We start from the raw sequence: 26,054 nt of genomic DNA, 5'->3' as shown, positions 1-26,054 counted from the left end.
GGATTCAGCGCACACGCGCCTGCTTCCCTGTCTGACGTTTAGACGAGTGGCCATTGGGAAACCTGCGCATGCGCCGTCCTACCGACGGCCCATGTTAGCTTGCGTTCCACGGCCGCGGTGTCTATGCGTCTCAGTGATGGGGTGTATCAGCTGCGCGTGCGCAATAGAATCCCGGAAGTTACCGATCACTTTACCCATAGTAATCACTATACCGGTGTTTTGTTCCGAGATTTTTTGATTTCATTGGCCAGTCTCCCTTTATAACCAGTCTCACCCCTCCCCAACACACGCCTCCTGACGAAGAAGCGAAACGTGCGTTGGGGCGGCGGGGACGCCATATACTGCTGAAAACTTTTTCATGTAAGTGCCACTACTTATTTATTTAGTTATCTAGGCTCTGCTAGACGGCTTTCTTTACTAATATCGGGCAACATTCTGTTTTCCCCTACACTGTGTAGAGTACAGTATATTGAGCAGGTCATGTTTATATGTTGGCTATAGTGTATGTTACATGCAGCACGTACTGTTATATATGGCGGTCCCTGCTTCTTAGCAGTTACCTTGTATTCATTGTTATTTTCTGTGTTATCTCGTTTTTACTTTTATTACTTAATAAAAATTTTCTGTGCATATTGGCACTATATACCAATTTCTTCTTTTTGTGGTTAAAAAACGTTACAAGCAACGTTTTTTTGTGGCAACGGTCCGACGCAACACGACGCAACCGTCGCACGACGGTTGCGACGTGTGGCAATGCGTCGCACTGCGTCACTAATGCAAGTCAATGGAGAAAAAACGCATCCTGCAATCACTTTTGCAGGATGCGTTTTTTCTACAAAACGACGCATAGCGACGTGCAGTGCACGACACTAGTGTGAAAGTAGCCTTACACTGCGCTCTCCCTCAATTCCTTAGGAGGAATGTGATACACTTGATGGCCAGAGGTCCAAGTTGTTTTCTCTAGTTTTTGATACTTGACTAATATCCATAGTCATGTTGCGTGACACATTAAATGGAATATGGAATATACTTCTGAAAATTACCTATTGTTTTACAGGCTTTTTTAAGTTAAATGTCAGAAATTTTGCAGTTTTCACACTAGTCACAAGTGTAATATTTGACGTATAAAACACTGTTTTTATTGCATTGGTGTTTTTTTGTTTGTTTTCCCATTTATTCATGTCCACTGCAATGGGCTTTAGGTGTTTCCATGTTTTCAGCTGATTTGTCTATTGTTTTTTTCTTTTTCTAAGTCACAAAAGTAATTCATTTTTTTCCAGAAATTGAACAATATTTGAGTGGTGCATGCAACTTTTTTCTCAAATGTTAAATAGGCACTCCCAATAAAATTGTATCCTCTTAATATATTGCAATCATTATATTATATAGCAGTGTGCACTTACATTTGCTCATTTTAGATTTCTACCCAGTTAATTCTTCACTTTTGATGGGAGTGCTTGCTTCTTTAAAAGCAATAATAAAAAGCATTTTAGATTTTCCACAAAATTCATGAACCACATTCGAAATTTGAAGAACTTGCAGCAAAATACATCAACGAATATAGCAAGAGAATAACAGGAAAACAAACCGCAATTAATGAATCGTTCCCATAGTTTCTTTTCTTTTTCTGGAGCCACAAGGACATATGGAACAAAATAATGGCTTTGATTTTATAAGATGTATAGGAGAGTTTTCTAGACATGTGCTGAACTACGCAAAGTTCATTGTGCAGTGAGGGAGAGAAGGTGAGATATGACCATCGCATATTTGGAATAATAGATCAAGTGTTATCTGTCATTGTAATCAACCCTGCTTGTGATGATAATGAGACTGCTGACATCTGTTAGGCCAGTGTAAAAATTGCAAGATTTATGTTTTTTTTTCTTTAAATAAAGATTATGATATGGAAATTTGAAAAACTGCATTTAACATAAAGACTTCATTAAAATGTCATTTTGTGATGGCACATTTCATTTGAAGAGTAAGATATTTGCTTACAAGGTAGTTGGCGGCATTAGTAGATTAGTGTTCTTTCCTTCCAGAAAGGAACAAATTTGCCAAGAGAACAGGTCTAATACATAACTGTAGAGTTAATTAGATCCCAAAACTCTAGTTAAACATTTTTCTAGTATTCAGACAATAAAAACTTTCATTACCTGACTCCTAGGTTTGGCCACTAGGCCTCTCCTTTCTTTCTAACTTGCTGCCTGTTGTAAAGGTCAATTCAACTCTAGCAGTAAGGACAGCAAGACAGATCATAGGGATTGGGGCCGGTCTTTGCCTATCCAAACCCCCTGGATTGGACAGTGGTGGGAGCAATGAATTCAGGACATTGGGGGATAGGTTCTCCCGAAGAAGAATCTGCCTAACAAGTTACTGAGCTCAACATCGGGACCACTCCTGGACAAAACCGAACAGACTCATGGCAACACGGCCATTTTTCTACAGGCTTTGCGTAAAAGGAATGGTACATTTTAGGAAACAACTCACATTTTCTAATCATATATGCTTTTAAATAGAAATGCTACTTCAGCCGCTGATGGTAGAGCCATATCTGATTCTACAAAATGCCTGTAGATGCGTAAAAAATGTATTCTAAAGTATTTTATTTACATGAATTTATTCCTGGTTTTACAATATTTACATTTAAATATATTCTTTTTGAATTTTCCCAGAAGCTTTTCTGAACAGTATACACATTTTATCTTATGTGATTATTCTCCACTTATATAACCTGAGACAGAAACCCTCTCATTTAAATTATAACACGTTTTGGCTTCTGCTTGAACAGGAATGTGTTTCCTCCTGTCGGATGAGAAGGTCTCATTCTTCTCCTCAATTCTATGGGACAAAAAAAGAATAGCATTTTTACTATATTCTGATGATGTAGAATCCGTGTGAAGGGAAATGCTTTTCTGTGTCTTAACACCCTCCTGCTTCCAACCCAACACCATCATTGCTGCTGACACTTCATCTGACGCTCATCTTGATAAACAGATTATCATCCCAAATTCTATTGAGGATTGGCACTAGGTCCCCCAAGCTCAAGAGCCCCATAGTGGCCACATGGTCTGCCGCTATGGACATCTTAAAAAATAGAGCTGTGTACAGGTAATGCTGCAGGTTCCCTTTTCAATTTATAAATTGTTTCAGCGTTAAGAAACCAAAAATCTACAACAAGTGCAGATTATTCTTTCTGGAGTTCCAGAATCAAGTCTTGCCTGTTATTTTTTAAATGGAAATGCTGTAGCTCTCTAAACTCCCTACAGAGTAATTTAGGGGAAAAGTGGTCACCTTTAGGCTAATAGGGGGATTTATTTGTATTTTGTTTAGCTCCATATATGTTTATTTATTTGCATACAGAGGATTATATTTTACCTGAAATACCATTTCCCAGGTTCCAGTCCAAGTATTTCTCCAGGTGTCCCACTTCTTGGCCATAGACGGCTAGGAATAATCCTTTCCAGCATGACTGTAGTGGCTGCAACCTAGGGATAAATTCAATTATACTCTGTTAATATATATTTTAAAACTGTCCTTTTTATTTAATTGCTGTATTTTTAAATTTTTTTTTGGTGGCAGAGTAAAATTTGTTACATTTGACACTTTTTTGGCAATCCTAGGGGCAGTACCCCGAAACACAGTGTCTGCAAATTGAGATTCTGGTTTGGTTATTATCCTAAGTCATGTGACAAGGCTCGTTAAAGGGTCGACATTGACTTTCAGCTTTCAGGATTGCTACTTCCAATAGGTGGCACTAGATTTCTAGTCCTCTTCCTCTCTGAAGAGACAATTTGCTCTTGAGCCCAGAAAATCCTTTTAACGTAAAAGATATAGGGGCTTAGCGCCTATAAAAATCATACTAGTAAGATACATTTAGTGTTATCGTTGCACATAAATTGACTTTTACTTTGTACGCAAATGAAAGCACTTTGGTACACCTAACAGTGCACATAGTGTCAGGGGTGGGCAAGCACTCAGTGTGGGTGTAGGTGCACCCTGACCTCTGGCTCCTGCCAGTCTGTGACTGCTGCTCACCTGGAAGTGTAGCGAGTGAGTAGCTTCAGAACGGAGCCAGTTATTAGGGCGCAGCCGATGAGTACGCACCTGCCCTGACTTTGTGTGCACCTCCACTGTCCGTGTGCAGGAACAGGGATTTAAGTTTAGGGAGCGCTCACTTTACGTAAGTGAGCACTATCAATTAGGGACAGTACTGGATATGCAAATTGATGCCCGAAAGTGTATGCAAGAAAGTGTATTCTTATTTGCATATGAAATAAAATAACTCACCTATATTAAATGTTTAAGTAGCTGAATTTGCATTTTGGAGGTGACAAGCTCCATTTATGATCAGTTGTTAATGTCTGCTATAACATGGACAATATCCATACAGTTTCATGATTTTCGAAATTTGGCATATATACAGTGGATACGGAAAGTATTCAGACCCCTTTAAATTTTTCGCTCTGTTTCATTGCAGCCATTTGGTAAATTCAAAACAGTTAATTTTATTTCACATTAATGTACACTCTGCACCCCATCTTGACTGGAAAAAAAAAAACAAATGTAGAAATTTTTGCAAATTTAATGAAAACGAAAAACTGAAATATCACATGGTCATAAATATTCAGACCCTTTGCTCAGACACTCATATTTAAGTCACATGCTGTCCACTTCCTTGTGATCCTTTTTGAGATGGTTCTACTCCTTCATTGGAGTCCAGCTGTGTTTAATTAAACTGATAGGACTGGATTTGGAAAGGCACACACCTGTCTACATAAGACCTCACAGCTCACAGTGCATGTCAGACCAAATGAGAATCATGAGTTCAAAGGAACTGGCCAAGGAGCTCAGAGACAGAATTGTGGCAAGGCACAGATCTGGTCAAGGTTATAACAGAATTTCTGCAGTACTCAAGGTTCCTAAGAGCACTGTGGCCTCTGTAATCCTTAAATGGAAGAAGTTTGGGACCACCAGAAGTCTTCCTAGACCTGGCCATCCAGCCAAACAGAGTAATCGTGGGAGAAGAGCCTTGGTGAGAGAGGTAAAGAAGAACCCCAAGATCACTGTGGCTGAGCTCCAGAGATGCAGTAGGGCGATGGGAGAAAGTTCCACAAAGTCAACTATCACTGCAGCCCTCCACCAGTCGGGCCTTTATGGCAGAGCAAAGTGAAGGACCTGGATTTGCCATCTCAGTCTCCTGACCTCAATATCATTAAGCCACTCTGGGGACATCTCAATCTCATAGTTCATGCTAGACAGCCAAGGAGTTTACAGCAACTGGAGGCTTTTGCCAAGAAGAGTGGGCAACTTTACCATCTGAGAAAATAAAGAACCTCATCCACAACTACCGCAAAAGACTTCAAGTCTCTCCTCAGTGCAAGACATATGAAAGCCCGCATAGAGTTTGCTAAAAAACACATAAAGGACTCCCAGACTATGAGAAATAAAATTCTCTGGTCTGATGAGATGAAGATAGATCTTTTTGGTGATAATTCTTAGCAGTATGTGTGGAAAAACCAGGCAATGTTCATCACCTGCCCAATACAATCCCCACAGTGAAACTTGGTGGTGGCAGCATCATGCTATGGGGGTGTTTTTCAGCTGCAGGGATAGGATGACTGGTTGTCATTGAAGGAAACATGAATGCAGCCAAGTACAGAGATATTGTGGATGAAAACCTCTTCCAGAGTGCTCTGGACCTCAGACTTGGCCAAAGGTTCACCTTCCAACAAGACAATGACCCTAAGCACACAGCTAAAACAACAAAGGAGTGGCTTCAGAATAACTCTGTGACCATTCTTGGCTAGCCCAGCCAGAGCCCTGACCTAAACCCAATTGAGCATCTCTGGAGAGACCTGAAAATGGCTGTCCACCAACGTTCACCATCCAACCTGACAGAACTGGAGAGGATCTGCAAGGAAGAATGGCAGAGAATCCCCAAATCCAGGTGTGAAAAACTTGTTCCATCATTCCCGAGAAGACTCATGGCTGTACTAGCTCAAAAGGGTGCTTCCACTCAATACTGAGCAAATGGTCTAAATACTTATGACCATGTGATATTTGCAAAAATTTCTACATTTCTGTTTTTTTTTTTCAGTCAAGATGGGGTGCAGAGGGTACATTATTGTGGAAAAAAATGAACTTTTTTGAATTTACCAAATGGCTGCAATGAAACAAAGAGTGAAACATTTAAACGGGTCTGAATACTTTCCATATCCACTGTATTCTTATTATTCCTAATTCTTATATTAATTCTTACCTGAGCATGCCACAATGTAGTGCGCTCACTACTGACACGGAAATGGGTGTCTGTCATCAATGCAATTAAAAGATTCAGAAGTAGAACAAAGGCAAAGAACATGTAGACCATGTAAAGAACATGTATGACCTGTGGAATAGGTACGTCCTGTGGCACTGGTAAGTCATTTAGACCCATCATTAACTGGAATAAGGTAAAGAGAGTGATGGGAAAGTCTCTGAAGTGTGTGAATACAGTGCCATTCAAGACTTGAAAGTGGACGTTAAGAGCTGAAAAAAAAACATTATTACACTTGTGTCAAGAGGACTGCTGCCAATCAAGGTTTATGCAATCCATTTAGCAGTTGCCAACCGAGGAATGATAGCTCACAGCTGTTTTTAGAGAAGAAACAACCTCTCGTGTACATTCACTATCCATAGAAAGAAATACAGATGTTCTTCCACACCCAAATATAAATTTCATTAAAGAAGGGTGAGTAATACCTGCAGCAAATCCAGTAAGAACCGTAAACAGGATAACGCAGAATCGTAAAAGGTCATTTATTATCATCTAGAAGGAAATTACTCGAAGTTACTACAAGGCAACATGCAAACATAATGAAAAAACTTTCATGATGACCTAAATATTTAGTCATAGGGATATGTATATAACGCTGGTAGGTTGGATTTACTAAGGATATTATTGGGTTTATCATTTGGATGCATTTTTTTCAATTTTAATAGAATTATTTGTCACTAGGAAGATCACTGACCTGCAAAGAGCTGCATAACATAATTGTGCTGGTTTATTGGAAGGAGGTGTCAGAATAAATGGCATCAGCCTTAGTTTGTAGCACATTAACAAATAATTCCAAAGGAAGACCTGTTCTAACATATTTGTACCTGATTTTTTTTTACATTTTGTCCCTTAACAAATATAAAATGTTCACCTATTGTTTTTGAGTTTCTGATAAATCTGTCACTAGGGTGAGACAAGCTAAAATGAAAAACTTATACTGAGTACAGTAGCTAAGGAGTAACTGTACTTTCAGGTAACTTTTCAGAATAAACTGTCCTGTGGGTACATGACAAATAACTCAATTTATGGGCACGATATGACTTATTTTCTGCATTTTCACCAAGTTTACCCTCAGCACCTCTAGTTTTCGATCCACTGGGATCTGGGTAAAGAAGTCTATCTACAGTGATCTCCCCCATACTAACCACAGTACACAGAGGGTGTTCATGCTCTTCATTCGTTTGTAAGCACACAGAGACAAGCAATAACATGGAGGATATTATGCAGCAATACTGAGTTTTCTGGATGTAAATCAGCTCTGAAGTGATGTAAATGACTTGTTAGAAAGTCAACCTTGATCATTCTATTTCTCCCTCTGCCTGTTTCCTCTCCACGTTCCTTACTCCACCTCTTCCCTCCCCTCTCCATAGAGTATATTGGGCTGTGTCATAACAACACAGGGAACCTGCAGACCTTCTTGTCTGAACAAGACAGATTTTAGCAATTTTTTTGTTTTTAGAGTGGATGACAACGTAGAAGGGGAGAGGAAGAACTGGCTGACAAGTGAGAAAGGAAAAAGCTTTTTCTGATGAGATATATTACAAATTCTAATATACAGTACATGCATGTACCAATAATTTATGCAACGTTTGTTGAAAGTGCAGTTCCTTTCTAGTCCCACCCCCATTTATGTGGCTGCTGTCTTGAAGCACTGTTCTGGCCTCCATGTGATTCACCACTGAAACTAATGGTTATCTGTAGCGATAGTTCATTATTGCTGCAGCTAAATGATTGGCCTGAAGGAGGCCAAAGTAGTAGCGTTGGACAGGCGGGTGAGTTTATCCTATGAGTTCACGTTTCACTCTCTTGTCAGGAACTTGGGAACTCCCTTTATGTTTCTGCCAAAAAGCTTAGAAAGTTAAGAGATTAATGCAGGCCCTGGGATATGAAGTTTGCCCTATATTTTGCAATAATATTATGTGCATTGTCTAAGAAACTACAGTGTGTTTGGAGAAAGCTGCTTGTGGTTTCCTCAAAAGACAGCAGACTATCACTTGTTATGACAAATTAATTTCAGCTTTCTCAAACACAATGTTGTCATCAAAGCTATTATAAAGGTCAGGTTTAGAATTATGGTAACACCTGCCTCCTCAACACACTTTTCTGAGTTATGAGCTCTCTAAGAGAGTATGGTATTTTAATGGATTCTATCATGAAGAAAAAAAATATTGGAAATCACTGACTTCTGAAAATAAACTGAACACTCAGCTCAATGAGTGCTCAGCCTTGAGTAAGGACAAGTGACCACTGAGGCCAGTGATTCTTTTTACCTTTTGAATCATTATACACAGAGGACCAAGCAGTTGGAATCCACGAGCAAAGTAGATCAAGTTGCACCATCCACTTATTAGAGACAATGACATCACGATTGTCTGCCCTTCAGTGTTTAGCAAACGCATAATTACCATGGCTAAAATAAAGCAGGCATAAAGTAGCCTATAAAAGAAAAAAAGCTGTTATTCCTTCCTGTGACCTTCCTTAAAGGGGTTGTCTCATTTTATTAAATAGTTAAAAAATGCTCATAAAAAAACAAGAAACTTATGGTTTATAGCTTATAATCATGTTTGCCAGCTCTTATGCAGTCTTTAAGGGTGACCAGTTTCCCAGGCAAGGAGTGCACTCTTGCATACTTTGTGCTATGCACTGCTCTGAGGTTGGCCAAATTGCATGACCTGACTACCTTCATTGCCCTTGTACTCCTCAGATGCTGCAGAGGCAAAGCTACCTCTGGAAGCAACATGGAGAGCATACTGTCCAGTTCAGGCAGTGGTGCAGCCATTCTCCCTGGCCAAACTGAAACTCATCACATCTCAGCAAGCAAGAAGTCTGGACATAGGAGAGTGGTGTACTCCAGAAGACTAGGTCCTCAAACACCATTTTTAATCTAATCAACTGAGTATACCTGTTAAATTAATAGAAGTGTAAAGGAGTAATCTGTACATTTAAATCTGAAAAATGTCTCTAGAGATAGAGTACCTGAACTAAATAATGTCATCTCTCCTCCTGGTTTTATACCACACATTACAGAGGTCATCTTACACTGGATCCAACATTTTTATTTGCTGAGGCTAAATGGTAACTAAACTATTTTTGTCAATTAATTTTTTGTCACTGTTTACTAGTTTTTGAGTAAAGCTCTCAGCTTATCCTCAAGCTTAAGTAGAATAGTGTACAGACCCTTAGACTTTGTAACAAGACCATACACCCCTCTGCTCATGCTTTAGAAAAAGCTGCGCCTTGATTTGAGAGATAATTAGGTATCACATCAGGACCAGCATTTCCACTGACCAAATCTAAACAATGGCAACAATATAGTATGTTGTTATAAATCGTTTTATGCCCTTTAACACCATTGCCCATTAAATATTTTTTTTTCTTCATTTCAATACAATCATGTCCTATACAGAGTCCAGAAATTTCTCCAAGCCTGAGAAAACAATCTTGGACCTTAAACGGTATGGCAGACCTCAGCTATCTTGGTTCGGATGGGTGGGAGTGGTCAAAATGGATATTTTACCCCGATTCGTCTATCTCTTTCAGACTGCTCCAGTGCAGGTTCCGGATTGCTTTTTCAGGCGCCTGCAGTCGGCCATCAATAGTTTTATTTGGGGAACTAAGAAGCCACGGACTCGATTTTCAGTCTTAGTGAGACCCAAGACTAAAGGGGGGGTAGGCCTTCCTGATTTTAAACGTTATTATCAGGCAGTCTTGCTCTCTAGGATTGTCGACTGGAGGTTCAGTGATGCTCATAAACAGTGGGTGCTCCTGGAGAAACTTTTACTTCTTTGTACTGGCTGCCTTGGCTGGGGGGGACCGGACGCCCACCTGTGTCGAGTTTTGCTCCACTCACACAGATTGTTTTGAGGTTTTGGGATAGATCCTATGTGAAATTACGCCTGACCTCCCGATTGAGCAGACTGAGTCCCCTTTTTGATAATCCGGCCTTTCCCCCAGCAATGAATAGATCTACGTATCTGTGTTGGTCATGACTTGACGGGGTGGGACTGGGTCAGGTGAAGGATAAGCTTGCGGGGCTCTCCGGCATGCGGGGGTTACGAGGTTCTGATCTTACGACACCGCTGTCCTGGCTAGAGTTTCTGCAATTGCGGAGCTTTCTTTCCAGTGTGCCGATGGGGGCACTGACGCCATTTGAGTCCCTGATGCTCCCTACTGAGGGTCCCTCCCACGTGGTTTCAGTGCTCTATGGCCTGGTCTTGAATTCACTTCCTCCTACTATACTTGGATTTATGGAGGCTTGGGAGAGGGACCTGGGGATCACCTTTTCTGAGGTGGATAGTCTGAAAATCTTCACTCTTGCACATAAGATGACGATGTCCAGTCAGGCGCAGGAGAGGAATTATAAATTACTGACACGCTGGTATAGGTGTCCCACCCTTTTCCACAGGTTTAACCCGGAGATCTCGGACACCTGCTGGAGATGTGGCTCCGCCACGGGCTCTATGCTTCATGTTTGGTGGTCCTGTGGTCCCCTACAACCCTTCTGGAACTCAGTTTTCGATGCCTTTCACTTGATGATTGGGGTCCGCCATGAGCCCTCCCCCCAAATGGCCCTACTGTCCCTGATACCCAATTCGATAGCTTCCGTTAAAAAGGGGATCCTGAGATTTTGCCTAATAGCTGCCAGGGCAGTTATTCCCCGACATTGGAGGTCCATTGAGGTCCCCTCCACAGAGGAATGGATAGCTGAAATGGATAGATTACATCGTCTGGAGTCGCTGGTGGCGGGTGATGGTGATGCTGCATATGACCAGGGACGCACCTGGTTCCTCTGGCAATCCTTCAAGGAGAGCACAGGGTTCCTGACTTGGCTGTGTACATACTCATAATTCTCAATACGTGGGCGTGTACATTGCTGGGTCTCCCTTAACCCCCCCTCCCCTCTCCCTCCTTTCTCCCCTTCTCCCCCATTCCCTCCCTCCCCCCCTTTCTTTTTCTCTTTTTCTCTTTCTTTCCTTTTCTCTTATCTCTACAATTGCTTTTCTTACAGGTTCAGTATTCTGTACACTGTGTTCCAAATTATTATGCAAATAATATTTCCTCATATTTTCTCTAAATTACCTATCTGAATTGCAGTCATTGTTATTTTCCAGTCATCTACTATTCTAGTATAATTGCAATGTTTTGGAACAAACTGCCTATGAAAACAGTATTTTTTTTTAAAAAAATAAACACTCAAAATGCATGTTCCAAATTATTATGCACAGCAGAGTTTAACAGTTTTTTTTTTTATTTTGAACAAAAAAATGGTCAATTGTGAAGTTATAAGCATTATCAGCTTATTACAAAATGAAATCAAACAGTTTTCACGTGAAAACTTTATTCTTGGTGATGATACATTTGCACATAGGACCCCTTGTTGGAAAGAAGCTTCTGAACTCTCTCGTCCATTGAATTTGTCAGTTTTTGGATGGTTTCTGCTTCAATTGTTTTGCATGTGGACAGAATACCCTCCCAGAGCTGTTGCTTAGATGTGAACTGCCTCCCGCCATCATAGACACTCCTTTTGATGATGTACCAGAGGTTCTCAATGGGGTTGAGGTCAGGGGAAGATGGTGGCCACACCATAAGTTTGTCCTCTTTTATGCCCATAGCAGCCAGAGGTGCAGATGTGTTTTTTGCAGCATGAGATGGTGCATTATCATGCATGAAAATGATCTTGCTGCGGAAAGCACGGTTCTTCCTCTTGAACCATGGCAGGAAGTGTTGGTTTAGAAACTCCACATGGATTATGGAGTTCATCTTTACCCCTTCAGGGATCATAAAGGGGCCGACAATCTCTCTCCCCATGATTCCAGCCCCAAACATTACTCCACCTCCTCCTTGTTGGCGCCTTAGCCGTGTTTTCATGGGGTGTCCATCAACCAGCCATCCTCCACTCCATCCATCTGGACCATCGAGCGTTGCACGGCACTCATCGGTGAACAAAACAGTTTGGAAGTCAGTCTTCATGTATCGTTTGGCCCACTGCTTGTGTGCAGTGGATAGAGGTGGTCGACAGGATGGCTTACGCACAGCTGCAAACCTCTGAAGGACCCTGCATCTTGTTGTTCTGGGGACGTTGGAGGCACCAGCAGCTTCAAAAACTTTTCTGCTGCTATGACAAGGCATTTTTGCAGCTGCTCTTTTAACCTTACGCAATTGCCTGTTGGAAAGAGTCCTCAATTTTTCCTTATCAGCACGCACACGTGTGTGCTGGGAATCAGCTACATACTTCTTGATTGTGCGATGATCACGATGAAGTGTCTTGGCAATGTTGATTGTAGTCATGCCTTGACCTAAATACTCCACAATTTGTTGCTTCTCAGCAGCCGACACATCCTTTTTCTTTCCCATTTGACAAAAAATGTAGGCTGCTTAATAATGTGGAACAGCCTTCTTAAGTACTCTTGCCTTTATTTGGACACACATGCCAAACTAATTTGCACAGGTATCTGCAATTGCTTTCAGTGATATAAAGAGCCCTGACACACATCACCATCAATGAGTTTAAATGACAAACAAAAAAATTCTAACCTTATCACTCCTAAACTCTTTGTGCATAATAATTTGGAACACAGTGTATATAAGGTCCATGTCCCGAGGTGATTCTCAAGATGAGAAGCATGTATCCTTTATGTGCCAGAGTCCTTGTTCAACTGCACTTGTGCTGCGTTCTCAGAGGCGTAATGTATAGCTCTGGACATTGTAATGATTCTTTTTATTGTTTTTCCTGTTTAAAATTTCAATAAATATATTTACTGAAAAAAAAAGAAACACAGCACACCCAAAAATATATACAGATCTCACTATATACCATACACCAATATTATAAAAATATATAGACAGATAACCAGGGTGCACTGTGAAGACCAGCAATGGGAACCACTGCAGAGAAGAGACTAAAACCAAAGCAATACGGAACAAAGGACCACCCGACAGTATATGAGCCCGAGAATAATTACAATATGCCTTTATTTATAAAAGTGGCAATGATTACATAAGTAAAATATGTATAAATACACAAAAGTGCGCAAGAGCAGGATTACATAGGATAATAGATATAATTATTACCAGCAAAACCCCAACAATTCAAAATATAAGGATTTTTGTTTCAGCTGTGCATATCAGAAAGTGCCAAAAAAAAACTTTATAAAAAACAGGTGTAAATTTGTATATAAAAATATATATATATATATAAATCTAAAAAATAACAGCAAGATAAAGTGCCAGAGTGCATCAATATATAATTTCGTGTATAGAAAATTAGTTAAACACAATAATTAAAGTGTCAAATTGCAATGACCTACATAGAGGTCAGTTAGAAACGCGCGTTGGGTGTGCGCAGGCACGGGACCCAGCTTACCCCCAGGTATATGGCATATACATTGCTGTGCTGTCTTACACATTTTTAGCAAACATCTTCATTTTTTTATGGTTTGCACGTTGTCTGACCTCTATGTAGGTCATTGCACTTTGACACTTTAATTATTGTGTTTAACTAATTTTCTATACACGCAATTATATATTGATGCACTCTGGCACTTTATATTTGCTGTTATTTTTTAGATTTATATATATTTATATACAAATTTACACCTGTTTTTTATAAAGTATTTTTTTGGCACTTTCTGATATGCACATGCAGCGCCCCAGAGTCCTGGTCGTTGCAGTACTGATGCTCCGCCACTAAGGTGAGTGATGGTACGTCTGATGGCACTGAAGGAGTTCACCTGACCAGGTATCACAGACACCAATGCACTTCACAGTCTGGCCTCCAGGGGGAGCTAAGGGCGCTATGTATTAGGCCACTCCTCACAGTCTGGTAAAACTGGGGGTTAGACAGGAAGTTAGAGAGAAGCTGACTGGGAATCGAACAGGCAACATAATGTGGCAGAGGGTGTTGCGGGGAGAGACTCAGGGGGGTCCTTGTCAGGAGTGGGATCCTGGCAGAGACCTAGCGAACTAGAGAGAACATAAAGGGACCGCGCCTGCACTTCCTTGCGGCGGTGCTCGGAGAAAGGATAAGAAGCGAGGTGTATTGAGGAGGGTGAGAAACGAGATCAACGCAACAAGGAGAAACACCAGTAGGAGTCGTGCTGTAAGCCGAGGCAACATCCTACTGAGGCGCGCAGCCGGTGGCCGGAAACGCCGAGGAAGTATAGAGCTCCAGGCCTAACTTCAAACCTACGGCAGGACAGTCAGTTATAGGCGGGCTGTCTCACCCAAATCACCTAAGAAGACATAGGGGGCAACAACAGGAGAGGGGCAACACTAGGGTCCAGGAAGAGCTCCGAGCCTACCCGTCATACGGGTGCGTCCTAGCCATATCATCTGGGGGACGAAGAGGAACATCATAATCGAGTTGTGAGGGAACTTCAGAAACAGACACAACAGTTGTGGGGACTATCCCGTAAGCACAGCAGGGGAGGACCACAACACACAAGCGCTAGAAGGTAGGCACAGATTTTCACCTGCAAAGGGAGCTCTGGAGGTGCCATCGGACCAGCTGGACTCTCACCGCCCGGTTAACCGTATTCCAGTCTGAGGATCCTGAGCCTTCAGTAAAGAGGTAAAGAGACTGCAACCTGGTGTCCTCGTTAATTACTGTGACCGTCACTGCACCACATCATCACCACCACCCACACATCGAACTGTTATTCCTTTATTGGATCCCCCTTAACAGGGTCACAGGCCGGGGTCTAGCCACCGTGACATCGACAGAGCCAGAAGGGAGACCCGGTACTTAGGACTCGGTGGCCCTGTAGTAGGGGGTGCCCCAACTTGGCGTCACGAACAGGATCTACTTAAGCTTGAAGAATCAGGTCATGTGTGCCTTGGGACTGTGATTTATTGTACTTGGACTGTGACTTATTGCAAAGACTGTGCATTGCCATTTGCCGCCAAAACCCGCTGCCATTGCAGCGTCACAGGGAGCGCAGAGGAAGAAGAAGGGCGTGCCATGGGAGGAGACCACCAAAGCGGCGCCAAAAGCGGTGACCGCCCCCTCCGACTTCTGCTGCGAGATGATGACCTGCCCAGAAGCAGAGGAGAACCACCCCCTGATTTGCAACGGCGGGAACGAGGCGAAGAGGGAGCTCGACCTTGGAGAAATGGCGGAGCCAGGTGTATGCGGTGCCGCCGAATGCCGGGCAGCGACGATGAGCAGCAAGTGCCCGAGCGACGGCGAAGTATTCCCGGCTTGTCCTCACCCACCGGAGACGGACCCGAATCCACCGCAGCCGAAGGACTCGAACTCCTTGGAGCCGTCGGCGGAGGACCCGAGCCTGCCTATCCCAACCACGGAGCCATGGAGAGCGGAACCACATCATGAGGCCACTGTGGAGGAACCGCAGTCCGGGCTGCGGCCGATTCCAGTGTCCTTGTCAGCGGAACGGATCGACACCGGTGGAATCACATCAGGCGCAGGTATGGAAGACGCACCTGCTCCCCTGACCGATCCTGCTCCCCTGACCGATCCCGCTCCCGCGACCGCTCCTCACCCCAACAATAACCGTTTCCTCTCGGCGGGGCTGGTGGTGCTCACCCCCGACACGATGGGGAAGCTGGTACCTCCACTACCGACCACGATGGGGGAACCCGTAGATGTGAGCCCAGAGGGGTTGATCCTCCAGTGGGACACCCCCTGGACCGGGCCAGAGGGAGCTCGGGAGGAAGGTCTCACCCTTGCTGTGCTCACTTGGGAACAATATAAACAATGCCTGATCCTACATTGGAAAAACCAAAAGGACACAGAACAAACTATTGCGCCAAAAGTACAATGCCCGAAGCCTGCGCGCGGCAGGAAAGACGTGGTAAAGTGGGGAACTGTGCTGGCCTTTCACCCAAAGCGGGGTTGGGGCTCCATACAGGAACCGGGACTACCGACTGACGTCTTCGTTACCAGTTACAACGTGAAGACTCCCTGCCGCAACCAATATGGTGACCCACTATTGCAAAAGGGGGATCAGGTGACCTACACCCGCCACCGGAGTGCGCAAGGATGGTGCGCTCGGAACGTCCAACGATGTGGGCCTGAGGGGGTGTCACCTGTTGCCCCGACCATGACCGATCCGGACTTGACAGATCTTGTTACTATCGCCACTGTACGCCTTGTTGCGGCTACCGAGCTTGCAGCCAGGGTTAGTCTTCGAATCCAGACACCGGGTGACCTGACTGCACCCGAGAGACCAACCATTGACACTGACACTACATCAGCCGCAGACCAGGGGCCGAAGCCTGAACGGTCAAGAGGTGTCTACTATCGGCTGATGTCTTGCAATTTACTATGAAGCTTTAAAGTGCTTTGCAAACTGTATATAGTTAACTGTCCGCCCTTTTATGTGTCTTCTTGCTGCTACAACCCGACTTGGGTTAACTCTTAAAGGGATCCCTTAGTTTACCCGGAATCCCTATTTTTGCCTTTTTGCTTTTGTTTCTCGTTCATCATTGTTGAAAAAGAACTGCTGGATCATGAACACTGCATGATTACAAACTTATTGTAAATAGTTTGCACCTTCTTAAAGGTGCCCTCTACTGGTTTTACAAAGAAGAGGACTCTTTGCGAAGAAACTGTTCCTGGAAGCAGTATCGGAGTCCTTGCTGCATACGGACTTGCAGCTTGAGAAGTTGCACTACCTCATAGAGACTTGGTCCCCTCTTAAAGGGAATGTTCATCAATAGCACTTAAAGAATGATGATGCTTTAAAAGGAAGTACTAATAATGCTTACATGTCAAAGTTATATGTAGTAAGCTAGTTAATTGTGAGAAATGTTTAATGATGTTGCTAGAAGAATGAGGACAGGAAGTGAACCCGTATGGGGTTAGTCGGTGAGTCTTCCTAGGAGCCACACCGAGATGGCTCAGCGATCTTGAACTGAGAGAGGGATGATAAGTTCTATACTGTGTATAGTAGCAGAAAGGCAGTAGGCCCGGATGAGAGATGGGGCGGTCCAGCAACAGAACGAGAGGCAGCAGGCCTGGGGCAGATAGACAGGCGGTCCTGCAGATGTAAAGAAGGAAAATGAAGAAAGGTTGATTAGCCTTATAATGTTTTATAAGAAGGTCTTTAGTGGATTTCGTGTGTACGTCCTTAGAGGCAATGTTAAATTATTGTTCGGAAATTGCACTTAGCAGGATACCCGGTTGGGTAAGAGAAGTTAGTTATAGTACGTTATTTAAAAGTATTTAACCATGTTTGCAACGTTCAAGTGTCCTCACCTCCCATAAAGGGAAGCTCTGTTAAAAGTTTACTTGTTTATTGCATTTCAAAAATTGTATGTCTTTTTGCTGACATGTATTGTTGTTTCTTCCCAGTCCAGGAGTACTGGATTTAACCGGGGGGGAGTGCAGCGCCCCCAGAGTCCTGGTCGTTGCAGTACTGATGCTCCGCCACTAAGGGGAGTGATGGTACGTCTGATGGCACTGAAGGAGTTCACCTGACCAGGTATCACAGACACCAATGCACTTCACAGTCTGGCCTCCAGGGGGAGCTAAGGGCGCTATGTATTAGGCCACTCCTCACAGTCTGGTAAAACTGGGGGTTAGACAGGAAGTTAGAGAGAAGCTGACTGGGAATCGAACAGGCAACATAATGTGGCAGAGGGTGTTGCGGGGAGAGACTCAGGGGGGTCCTTGTCAGGAGTGGGATCCTGGCAGAGACCTAGCGAACTAGAGAGAACGTAAAGGGACCGCGCCTGCACTTCCTTGCGGCGGTGCCCGGAGAAAGAATAAGAAGCGAGGTGTATTGAGGAGGGTGAGAAACGAGATCAACGCAACAAGGAGAAACACCAGTAGGAGTCGTGCTGTAAGTCGAGGCAACATCCTACTGAGGCGCGCAGCCGGTGGCCGGAAACGCCGAGGAAGTATAGAGCTCTAGGCCTAACTTCAAACCTACGGCAGGACAGTCAGTTATAGGCGGGCTGTCTCACCCAAATCACCTAAGAAGACATAGGGGGCAACATTTGGAGAGGGGCGACTCTAGGGTCCCGGAAGAACTCCGAGCCTACCCGTCATACGGGTGCGTCCTAGCCATATGATCTGGGGGACGAAGCAGAACATCTTGATCGAGTTGTGAGGGAACTTCAGAAACAGACACAACAGTTGTGGGGACTATCCCGTAAGCACCGCAGGGGAGGACCACAACACACAAGCGCTAGAAGGTAGGCACAGATTTCCACCTGCAAAGGGAGCTCTGGAGGTGCCATCAGACCAGCCGGACTCTCACCGCCCGGTTAACCGTATTCCAGTCTGAGGATCCTGAGCCTTCAGTAAAGAGGTAAAGAGACTGCAATCTGGTGTCCTCGTTAATTACTGTGACCGTCACTGCACCACATCATCACCACCACCCACACATCGAACTGTTATTCCTTTATTGGATCCCCCTTAACAGAGTCACAGGCCGGGGTCTAGCCACCGTGACATCGACAGAGCCAGAAGGGAGACCCGGTACTTAGGACTCGGTGGCCCTGTGGTAGGGGGTGCTCCACACAGCTGAAACAAAAATCCTTATATTTTGAATTGTTGGGGTTTTGCTGGTAATAATTATATCTATTATCCTATGTAATCCTGCTCTTGCGCACTTTTGTGTATTTATACATTTTTTACTTATGTAATCATTGCCACTTTTATAAATAAAGGCATATTTTAATTATTCTCGGGCTCATATACTATCTGGTGGTCCTTTGTTCCGTATTGCTTTAGTTTTAGTCTCAAGTAGTGTACAGTATTTTAAGTCCAGTATTTAAACCCACTTAACAGGTGCAGGTTACGGGGAAAGGGATGGGGAGTGTGTGTAGGTTGGTGATAAGTGAGGATAGAGCAGGAAATTTGAATACTCAAATGTCTGCATATTCTGCAGACAAGGTGGTGCTGGAAGAAGTCATCATGCTGGTGTGGGCTGGATGGAAAAGGCTGAAAAGGAAATGTAATGGCATCACCAGTGACTTTTTAGGTTTATCTGTGCTGTGACCCTATATAGTCTGCAGAACTGGCATCTCCCACCATGTGGTCACTGTATGGTGGTAATATTGATCTAGTCTTTTATATTTAGTAACACTATTGTCATCTATTAAGGTCCCTACAATATTTGCTATACTTATGGTGTACCTATACATGTGTTTACCTAGGTAGGGGTCCCATTCAGATGTTTCCCCTCTCCCCTTGGCTAAACTCTTAGATTTTGTAAGCATTAACAAAATGCACTTACATTATGATGTGAAATGGTCCACCTCTCACTGTGTTTCCAAAAAAGCGTCTTGGCCCCTTTCTGACTAATTGAGCAACCTAAAATGTAGATATAATACAGAAACAAATGTAATATTTATTTCCTGATATTTTATATAGGCACCATATCAATCAGTATTATACACAGATTTTGTAACAGGTTAGATCAAGTCTGCTGTGGTCAAGTAATCTAATTTCATTATTTCCATTATCACACCATTATCACAGTAGGAATGTTTTTTCGATTGTTTGAGAAAACTGAAGTACCAGGGGAAATTTACACAAGCCTGGGAAGAACATACATTCACACTATGCAGGCGTATTCTAAATTACTGTGCTGTCAGATGTGCTGAGCTTTCATATTTGCTTTAATTATTGTATTTATTTCACAACTGAGTTCAGTTTATAAAGAAAATCACAATTTACAAACATAAATTAGAAGGTTGTTCCTCAAGTTTTACATTGATAGCCTAACCTTGAGATGGGTCATCAATATCAAATCCAAAGCTGTCCGACACCCCACCAATCAGCTGTTCTCAGTTGTGGTAGTGGTGGATGTTAGTGGCTGGATACATAGTACCTAGCAGTGGACACTGCACTGTTGACAGAGCTGTGCTGCAACTAAAAACCATCCCACCACCAGTACTGAGAACATCTACTCGGAGGGAGTGATGGACAGTTTCTGATCTGATATTGAGGACCAATCCTGTGGACATATCAATATAAAACTAGTAGAACAACCCTTTAAATTGCTTTACCTATTTGAAGCATGGGTTACCCATTACATCTCAGTTTATATGACCTATAATGTTACACTAATGTTTCAGCCTCTAGCAAATATTTTTCAAAGGGTTGAGAGAGGGTCAGGAAGCAGGGACCAGAGAAGAGTTGTAATGGGAGCTGCAGGGGATCGGTCAGAGTAAGTATTGATAATTGTATTTTTTTTATTTAATTTCATTCATTTGAATTCTTAAAATATTTTTTCCAGTGAACAACCTCTTTAATTTGCATTTAGCATGCTTCCAGAATCCATACCTCAATTATAAGAATTAGAATTCCACCAAGAATGACAATTATTTCTCCACTTAATCGAAGGTAGTCTTCTTTTGTTTTGTAAGAATCCTAAAAATGGAAACAGTAATTACTTTACCCTCATATAAACTGTAAACCCTCACTATCCAGTAAATTAAGTTTACCATTTATGATAACATTTTTAGAGATGATATTTTTTCTGTGCTCGTTTAATGGAAAAGGGCAAAGTTAAATGGATGTCTCATCTTATAAAATAGATAAAATTGCAAAGTGTTTGTTTAAGAAGAATCTTTTCGATTTACCTGGGCAAGGAGTGCACACTTGCAAGCAGGGCCAGGACGAGGGGTAGGCACCCACCTAAGGCGCTACCCTCTTGCCTCCCCAACAGGGATTCACTTTGAAAAAAAAAACACAAAAAAGTGACATTGCGGAATGCCTGAGGCCGTCAGTCACCTTCCTCCGGCCGCAGGCATTCAGCATACTGTTGACAAGTAATCAACAGGAAGTGAAAGCTGCCGCTATCCACTCAGTTCTCAGTTCCTCTTGATTACTGATATGTCTAAAGGCAGGGACAGTGACACCAATGCTAATTGTGGCAGGGCACACATGACATAACCTTCATGAGCCCTGAGAATGTGAATGCCGATACTGCCGGCACGGGAGGAGAGTATAGGTCTTTTTATTTTAACTTGCACCCAATCAGCGCTGGCGTCATTATAAGTAATCAACAGAAAGTCAGGACTGAGGATAGCTTCTAACTTCACCTTGATTACTTACAGTCATGGCCAAAAGTATTCACACCCCTGCAATTCTGTCAGATAATACTCAGTTTCTTCCTGAAAATGATTGCAAACACAAATTCTTTGTTATTATTATCTTCATTTAATTTGTCTTAAATGAAAAAACACAAAAGAGAATGAATCAAAAAGCAAAACATTGATCATTTCACACAAAACTCCAAAAATGGGCCAGACAAAAGTATTGGCACCCTCAGCCTAAGACTTGGTTGCACAATCTTTAGCCAAAATAACTGCGACCATCCACTTCCGGTAACCATCAATGAGTTTCTTAGAATGCTCTGCTGGAATTTTAGACCATTCTTCTTTGGCAAACTGCTCCAGGTCCCTGATATTTGAAGGGTGCCTTCTCCAAACTGCCATTTTTAGATCTCTTCACAGGTGTTCTATGGGATTCAGGTCTGGACTCATTGCTGGCCACCTTACAAGTCTCCAGTGCTTTCTCTCAAACCATTTTCTACTGCTTTTTGAAGTGTGTTTTGGGTCATTGTCCAGCTGGAAGACCCATGACCTCTGAGGGAGACCCAGCTTTCTCACACTGGGCCCTACATTATGCTGCAAAATTTGTTGGTTGGTAGTCTTCAGACTTCATAATGCCATGCACACGGTCAAGCAGTCCAGTGCCAGAGGCAGCAAAGCAACCCCAAAACATCAGGGAACCTCCGCCATGTTTGACTGTAGGGACCGTGTTCTTTTCTTTGAATGCCTCTTTTTTTCTCCTGTAAACTCTATGTTGATGCCTTTGCCCAAAAAGCTCTACTTTTGTCTCATCTGACCAGAGAACATTATTCCAAAATGTTTTAGGCTTCTTCAGGTAAGTTTTGGCTTTTTTATGTCTCGGGGTAAGAAGTGGGGTCTTCCTGGGTCTCCTACCATACAGTCACTTTTCATTCAGATGCCGACGGATAGTACGGGTTGACACTGTTGTACCCTCGGACTGCAGGGCAGCTTGAACTTGTTTGGATGTTAGTCGAGGTTCTTTATCCAACATCCGCACAATCTTGCGTTGAAATCTCTTGTCAATTTTTCTTTTCCGTCCACATCTAGGGAGGTTAGCCACAGTGCCATGGCCTTTACACTTCTTGATGATACTGCGCACGGTAGACACAGGAACATTCAGGTCTTTGAAGATGGACTTGCAGCCTTGAGATTGCTCATGCTTCTTCACAATTTGGTTTCTCAAGTCCTCAGACAGTTCTTTGGTCTTCTTTCTTTTCTCCATGCTCAATGTGGTACACACAAGGACACAGGAAAGAGGTTGAGTCAACTTTAATCCATGTCAACTGGCTGCAAGCGTGATTTAGTTATTGCCAACACCTGTTAGGTGCCACAGGTAAGTTACAGGTGCCGTTAATTACACAAATTAGAGAAGCATCACATGATTTTTCCAACAGTGCCAATACTTTTGTCCACCCCCTTTTTATGTTTGGTGTGGAATTATATCCAATTTGGCTTTAGGACAATTCTTTTTGTGTTTTTTCATTTAAGACAAATTAAATGAAGATAATAATACCAAAGAATTTGTGTTTGCAATCATTTTCAGGAAGAAACTGAGTATTATCTGACAGAATTGCAGGGGTGTGAATACTTTTGGCCATGACTATGCATTTGAAGGCAGGAACAGTGCCACCAATGCTGATTGGGTGCAGGGCTCACGTGAGCCCAGAGACCGCGAGTGCCGATACCTCTGTAATGGTGCCAGCACAGGAGGTGAGTACAAGTGTTCTATTTTATCGGGGGCAAACATTAGGATTGAGAAGGATTATCCTAGTAGTGGACAACCCCATTAAGCTTTATTAGTTTCCATGGCTATCCTTGGGTGTAACATTTAAAATATAGGAATGGGTGAATATTGATCTTTGTCCTTTGTATTGTGTAAATGGTCCGGAATGGTCCTGTAGCTTTGGAATCTGCTGCCCCACTTACACATACCAAAGCTCGCAAAATCAACAGACAGCCCTGGCACACCAGCCTGACCAAAGAACTGAGGCGAGCTTCCAGGGCTGCTGAGCGCAGATGGAAAAGATCCCACTCCAACGACCACTTAATCGCATTCAAACAGTCCCTCACTACTTTCAAGACCGCACTCGCCACAGCTAAACAAACCTACTTCTCATCTCTCATATCCTCCCTGTCTCACAACCCTAAACAGTTATTCAACACCTTCAATTCTCTCCTCCGTCCCCCAGCACCTCCTCCCTCCTCACTTATCTCTGCTGAAGACTTTGCCTCATTCTTCAAGCAGAAGATTGATAACATCAGAGACAGTTTTGGTCAACAAGCCCCAGAGCCCTTCCTCCCAACTTCCCTACCCTCCACCTCCAAAACCAACTACTCCACCATTACAGAAGATCAACTCACCACTCTACTCTCAAGATCGCATCTCACCACCTGTGCACTTGACCCGCTCCCAACCCACCTCATCCCAAACCTCACCACAATCTTCATCCCAACCCTAACCCATCTCTTCAACCTATCACTAACAAATGGTGTTTTCCCCTCAAGCTTTAAACATGCCTCCATCACACCTATCCTCAAAAAGCCCTCTCTTGACCCATCCTCTGTATCTAGCTATCGCCCTATATCACTTCTCCCCTATGCCTCAAAACTACTGGAACAACACGTCTACCTTGAACTGTCCTCCCATCTCTCTTCTTGCTCCCTCTTTGACCGCTTACAATCTGGCTTCCGGCCACACCATTCCACTGAAACTGCCCTAACTAAGGTCACCACTGACCTTTTAACCGCCAAGAGCAAGCGACACTACTCTGTTCTCCTCCTCCTCGACCTGTCGGCTGCCTTTGACACAGTGGACCATTCCCTATTATTACAGACCCTCTCATCCCTTGGCATCACAGACTTGGCCCTATCCTGGATCTCATCATACCTAACAGACCGGACATTCAGCGTCTCCCACTCACACACCACCTCCTCACCTCGCCCCCTCTCTGTCGGAGTCCCACAAGGTTCAGTCCTTGGGCCCCTGCTCTTCTCCATTTACACCTTTGGCCTGGGACAGCTCATAGAATCTCATGGCTTTCAGTATCACCTCTATGCTGATGACACACAGATCTACATCTCTGGACCAGATATCACCTCCCTACTAACCAGAATCCCTCAATGTCTGTCCACTATTTCATCCTTCTTCTCCGCTAAATTTCTGAAACTTAACATGGACAAAACAGAATTCATCATCTTTCCCCCATCTCACGTGACCCCCCAACGAACCTATCCATTACAGTAAATGGCTGCCCACTCTCCCCAGTCCCACAAGCTCGCTGCCTCGGGGTTATCCTTGACGCTGATCTCTCCTTCAAACCACATATCCAAGCCCTTTCCACTTCCTGCCGACTTCAACTCAAAAATATTGCACGAATCCGTTCATTCCTCAACCAAGAATCTGCAAAAACCCTAGTCCATGCCCTCATCATCTCTCGTCTTGACTACTGCAACCTCCTGCTTTGTGGCCTCCCCTCAAACACTCTCGCACCCCTCCAATCTATTCTAAACTCTGCTGCCCGACTAATCCACCTGTCCCCCCGCTATTCTCCGGCCTCTCCCCTCTGTCAATCCCTTCACTGGCTCCCCATTGCCCAGAGACTCCAGTACAAAACCCTAACCATGACGTACAAAGCCATCCACAACCTGTCTCCTCCTTACATCTGTGACCTCATCTCCCGGTACTTTCCTACACGCAACCTCCGATCCTCACAAGATCTCCTTCTCTACTCCCCTCTTATCTCCTCTTCCCACAATCGTATACAAGATTTCTCTCGCGTATCACCCCTACTCTGGAACCCTCTACCACAACACATCAGACTCTCGCCCACCATCGAAACCTTCAAAAAGAATCTGAAGACCCACCTCTTCCGACAAGCCTACAACCTGCAGTAACCACCGATCAACCAACCGCTGCACGATCAGCTCTATCCTCACCTACTGTATTCTCACCCATCACTTGTAGATTGTGAGCCCTCGCGGGCAGGGTCCTCACTCCTCCTGTACCAGTTATGACTTGTATTGTTCAAGATTATTGTACTTGTTTTTATTATGTATACCCCTCCTCACTTGTAAAGCGCCATGGAATAAATGGCGCTATAACAATAAATAATAATAATAATAATAAAACAATGGGTGATTCTATATGTAACTTTGAAATTGCATTCCTTATTAAGTCACACCCGTAAAGTACACAACTTTTGTTACTTTATCTGGTATTTTTTGGTGAAAAAAGAAACAATTCTAGTGGAAGTGGTCATCAGAGCTTCTTAGGCCCCTTTCACACATCATTTTTTTGCCATTAGTCACAATCCGTTGGCTCAATGGATCGACGGATCTGTTGCAGCTTGTGAAAAACTGATGCGACGGATCAGTCTTTTGGATGGATCCGACAATCGGATCTGGCTAATTGGATTGGAGCATGCTCAGTTAAAAAAGATGGAATCCGACACTGGATTGCATCATTTGACGGATCCGATGCCATTGGCTTCCATTCTAGCAAATGAAGGACGTCGACGGATCCGTCGCTGTCCATTTTTTCGACGTACACAAAAAACATTACTTTGTCCATTGTCTCTGGCTGCCGGACAAAAATTTTCAACAGATCCGGTGAACAACGGATGAAAAGTGAGGCCATCCGTCGCAATCTGTCACTAATACAAGTCTATGAGAAAAAAACGGATCC

At 43.4% G+C, this 26,054-nt stretch overlaps 1 protein-coding gene across 2 annotated transcripts in view; it reads right to left on the bottom strand.

The window, feature by feature from the left end:
- Positions 1-2,312: 2,312 nt before the first annotated feature.
- LOC143808197 (transient receptor potential cation channel subfamily V member 6-like) overlaps positions 2,313-26,054 on the bottom strand; it is a 94,954-nt gene continuing 71,212 nt past the window's right edge. For both annotated transcript variants that reach the window (XM_077290607.1, XM_077290608.1), the window contains 7 exons: positions 20,577-20,663; positions 19,525-19,601; positions 8,590-8,755; positions 6,745-6,811; positions 6,263-6,531; positions 3,379-3,488; positions 2,313-2,841 (listed from right to left, as the gene is read on the bottom strand). In XM_077290607.1, coding sequence (XP_077146722.1) covers positions 2,715-2,841; positions 3,379-3,488; positions 6,263-6,531; positions 6,745-6,811; positions 8,590-8,755; positions 19,525-19,601; positions 20,577-20,663 — 903 coding nt within the window. In that variant the 3' untranslated portion in view covers positions 2,313-2,714. The remainder of the gene's footprint in view (positions 2,842-3,378; positions 3,489-6,262; positions 6,532-6,744; positions 6,812-8,589; positions 8,756-19,524; positions 19,602-20,576; positions 20,664-26,054) is intronic.

The sequence above is a fragment of the Ranitomeya variabilis genome, chromosome 2 (assembly GCF_051348905.1).
Source record: "Ranitomeya variabilis isolate aRanVar5 chromosome 2, aRanVar5.hap1, whole genome shotgun sequence".
In the NCBI taxonomy this organism is placed as follows: Eukaryota; Metazoa; Chordata; class Amphibia; order Anura; family Dendrobatidae; genus Ranitomeya; species Ranitomeya variabilis.
Note: the sequence above shows the minus strand (reverse complement) of the source record. Positions and strands in the feature narration are given on the sequence as shown.